At 45.2% G+C, this 4,413-nt stretch overlaps 1 protein-coding gene across 1 annotated transcript; it reads right to left on the bottom strand.

Moving 5' to 3' along the window:
- Positions 1 to 1,159: 1,159 nt before the first annotated feature.
- On the bottom strand, positions 1,160 to 3,635 carry LOC145433614 (uncharacterized). Its single transcript, XM_080310763.1, has one exon. The coding sequence runs from the start codon at positions 3,549 to 3,551 to the stop codon at positions 1,353 to 1,355; it is 2,199 nt and encodes a 732-aa protein (XP_080166889.1). The 5' UTR covers positions 3,552 to 3,635; the 3' UTR covers positions 1,160 to 1,352.
- Positions 3,636 to 4,413: the final 778 nt, after the last annotated feature.

The raw sequence follows: 4,413 nt of genomic DNA, 5'->3' as shown, positions 1-4,413 counted from the left end.
GTTCGCAAACATGTGCGTGAGAGCGAGCGTAATTAATTTCCGCTGATACTAAATTCGAAATAAATCGGAACCCCCTCATTTTATTTCAAACACCCTACTTATTTTTCGGCTGGCTACGCGCCTGATAACATGAATTTTTCAAAGAGGAATTAGAGCGTGCTATCATGTCGGCATCAATTCCAGTGTCAGCTGTTCGTTCTTCCAGTACTCCAAACCTAGAAAGAAGAATGGTCAAAAAGGAATGTAAAGTCTTTGAAGCTACCGGGAAACGACCTGCCAACCTTTAGACCAGGTTCTGAAACTGGGGCGCGCGCCCCCTTCGGGGGCGTGAAAGCATCCGAATGGAGGCTCGAAGCCGCAGTTAACAGAAAAAATTTGCGCGATTTGCCTCCTGCTCGTGGTGTTTACTCTGTATATTGTCCAAATTTCATATTCGAGCATGTTCTCAACAATAGCCTTAACCTCTAATGCCATCAAACTATCCGTTGGGATTACTAGCATTCTGATTTCTCTCTTTAATATGTTGTGATATCGCAATAAGGGGGGCGTGTCTGAAAAAGTTTGAGAACCACTGCTTTAGACTCTCTACGAATCGCTGCTTACTATTCAGCCCACTTCTGTGGAGGCAGAAAGGGGATTCAATGCACGTGGACACTTTGTTACAAAACTCTGGTCCCGGCTTCAGGATGCCACAATTGATGCATTGTAATTTATAAGGAGGGCGTTGCAGAGGCAGTGCTTAATTTTTCTCGTACTCGCTCGTATTGCGCGTGTACGTATATATCTACAATGACACTGTGTAATGATTTTGCGATCCATTTTTGATGCAGACCTCGTGATATTGATTGTCTCACTTAGCAGTTATTGTCCGGTTAACCGGTTGGATAAATTCCGAATGTACGGATATATCCGTTATCCAGATAGTGAAAATTATTGCTACCGAACTAACCCTAGTGGTTGCTGAGTGCAATGATTCTCAACCTGACTTCTGCGGGGTACATGGTGTTCCGCGAGAGCTTCGCTTATTGAACATTGAATACCGGAAAAAGTTGTTATCCTCAATTCCTATCTATGTCAAATAAAAATCCAGAATATGAAAATATTCCTAACCACATGTCACACTTCGTGACGTCTTCACGTCCGTATAAGCCGACTATCGTACTTACTTTGTGTGTTTATTGGATCAGTGTATAGTATACATCGTAGAAGCAATTATACAAAAACTTGAAGTCAATATAATACACCATTCCTTTTGAATAGTTGGAAATTCACACAGCGTCGACCCGATGTGGTTGTAAACTCCTGCATGATATGTAAAGTAGGCCTTATGTAGTCTGTGTAACCACAGACGCCTAAATTCTGTTCGGACATTGCTCTGGTTTAAAGCATCTGTCTTCTCCAAACAATACTGTTCCGCCCGGACACTGGCATCGTGCTTCCGCGCACCCCAATGTACATATCAGACTTGGATTGTCGCAGGTGGGGGTACACATTCTGCCGCATTTTGAAAACACCAAGTCCCCATGACATTGAGTCGGTGGTTGTGTGGAGGCTGCGGTGGTCTCGGCTATTTTCGGACACTTCTCCGGTGGTATGCATTTATCTTGGCCAACTAAAACCGTCCCTCCGGGACATTGGCATCGTGGCGCTGCGCATCCCATTGGGCACAGCATGGTTTCGGTTTCGCAAGTGAAAGTGCACATACTTCCGCACGTTCTGAAAACCAAATCTCCCGAACATTTACCGACGGATGTTGATGGAGTTGTCGTCGTAACGCTTGCAGGACATTTCTCCGGTGGTATGCATGTATCTTTCCCAACTAGAACAGTTCCTCCAGGACATTGGCATCTTGGCGCTGCGCATCCCATTGGGCACAGCATGGTTTCGGTTTCGCAAGTGAAAGTGCACATACTTCCGCACGTTCTGAAAACCAAATCTCCCGAACATTTACCGACGGATGTTGATGGAGTTGTCGTCGTAACGCTTGCAGGACATTTCTCCGGTGGTATGCATGTATCTTTCCCAACTAGAACAGTTCCTCCAGGACATTGGCATCTTGGCGCTGCACATCCCATTGGGCACAGCATAGTTTTGGTTTCGCACGTGAAGGTACACATACTTCCACAAGTTTTGAAAATCAAATCGCCCGTACATTCACCGACGGATGTTGATGCAGTTGTCGTCGTAACGCTTATAGGACATTTCTCCGGTGGTATGCATGTATCTTTCCCAACTAGAACAGTTCCTCCAGGACATTGACATCTTGGCGCTGCACATCCCATTGGGCACAGCATAGTTTTGGTTTCGCACGTGAAAGTGCACATACTTCCACAAGTTTTGAAAATCAAATCGCCCGTACATTCACCGACGGATGTTGATGCAGTTGTCGTCGTAACGCTTGCAGGACATTTCTCCGGTGGTATGCATGTATCTTTCCCAACTAGAACAGTTCCTCCAGGACATTGGCATCTTGGCGCTGCACATCCCATTGGGCACAGCATAGTTTTGGTTTCGCACGTGAAGGTACACATACTTCCACAAGTTTTGAAAATCAAATCGCCCGTACATTCACCGACGGATGTTGATGCAGTTGTCGTCGTAACGCTTATAGGACATTTCTCCGGTGGTATGCATGTATCTTTCCCAACTAGAACAGTTCCTCCAGGACATTGACATCTTGGCGCTGCGCATCCCATTGGGCACAGCATAGTTTTAGTTTCGCATGTGAAAGTGCACATACTTCCACAGGTTTTGAAAACCAAATCGCCCGAACATTCACCGATGTATATTGATGGAGTTGTCGTCGTGACGCTTACAGGGCATTTCTCAGGTGGTATGCATATATCTGCTCCAGCTGACACGGTTCCACCTGGACACTGGCATCTGGGCGGCCCGCACATAGCTATACACGCTCTGTCCCTTGTTTCGCAAGTCAATGTACACATGCTACTACACTCGCTATATACCAAATCCCCAGAGCATGTCATCGGCTGTCGTGAAGTCGGTGCTGGCGATGTTTCAATCTTCGGTGGACACTCTTCGGGTCTGATGCATCGATCTTTACCAACTAACACCTTTCCGGTGGGACATTGGCATCCTGTTGGCACAAACATTCGCACGCATGCTCTATCTCGAGTCCCGCATGTTATTCTACACTGAACTCCCGCTCGCCTGTACACCAAATCACCAGGACAAAGCGGTTTCTTGTTCGGGGGACACAGATGAAGCCGTACACAGCTGGTAGACCCGAGTCTGACTGTACCGCTAGGACACATACACTCGCCACCGCTAAATCTTGTCGGGCAAGAGAGAAGACTTGGTAAAGGATCGTCGCAAGAGCAGGAACTGCCGAAAAATAAATACTTCAAATCTCCTGGACATTTCCAGAACGGTAGAGCAGATGTTGATACGGCACCAATTGCCAGCAGAAAGAAAGGCATCGCAAAAGTAGTCATCATGAATGTGCTACCTGGGTAGGGAATTGTAACAAATGAGAAAATTTCGTCGGTTTTATACATTTTGCAAACCGAAAACGTGTTGGCGCTATCCATTCACTTGATTTTCGATTGTATCATTATTATCAAATAGCACAGTATCATGGTTGTCCGGACTTTCCATATCGACCTCAATAAAACTGTTCATCCCACAGCATAATGTGAGTTTTTGGTGACTCAGAGCGGCCGTGTTACTGATCATGATCATTGATCACGTTCAAACATACGTCATATTGACTGTGTGCTAAACGGCAAGTTTTAAGAAAGTACGATCCTTTGAAATATGCGCAACGCTTGACCCTTAATTAGACTTCTTTATTGCGCTTTACCGTAAATTAATTATTTGTTTACGAATTTTACAGTCTTTTCCATATGGAGCATTAAACGTCCACGGTAATTGTAATAATCAGTTCTCCAGTGTTCTATAGTATAATCACTATCCGGATCCTAGTTTGGTTGGTATAGTAAACAGGTTTCTTCGCGAAGGTGATTCACACGAAACCTTGATACGTAATTCGCAGGTCGTGACGAGTGTGTGCACAATGTGAAGTAACTCATTTCGTATTCTCGGAGAAGTATTTCATCGCCTTTGCGCGAAAAATAAAAATACCTGACCGCATGTTGCCACGCGTGACTTCAGTCATGTTTTTCGCTCCTAGCCTGCATGCTACGCAATCTTTCTGTGATACAGTTAGAGTATCACATCGAAATCGGGACATCGCGAAACATCATAAAACACCCGCCTGTACCGTTATACAAACTTTGGTAGTATGGTTGCGGGGCCTACGATATTCGATATCGTAGGCGCCGATGGTTGACTATGGCATGGCTTAGTAAGTACAGCTATGTCACAAAATTGACGGTTGAATTTGTTGGTTAGAGCCTGACCGATATCAGAAGTTTCAGCCGATTGAAACAT

This window comes from Botryllus schlosseri, chromosome 2 (assembly GCF_051294905.1).
Source record: "Botryllus schlosseri isolate E-star chromosome 2, Bs_hap1, whole genome shotgun sequence".
Classification (NCBI taxonomy): domain Eukaryota; kingdom Metazoa; phylum Chordata; class Ascidiacea; order Stolidobranchia; family Styelidae; genus Botryllus; species Botryllus schlosseri.
The sequence above is the reverse complement of the archived record's forward strand: the minus strand, read 5'-3'. Positions and strand labels throughout refer to the sequence as shown.

What these genes read in the sequence shown, in the direction of transcription:
- LOC145433614 (XM_080310763.1), bottom strand. Translation starts at nt 3,551, where the DNA reads ATGGATAGCGCCAACACGTTTTCGGTTTGCAAAATGTATAAAACCGAC.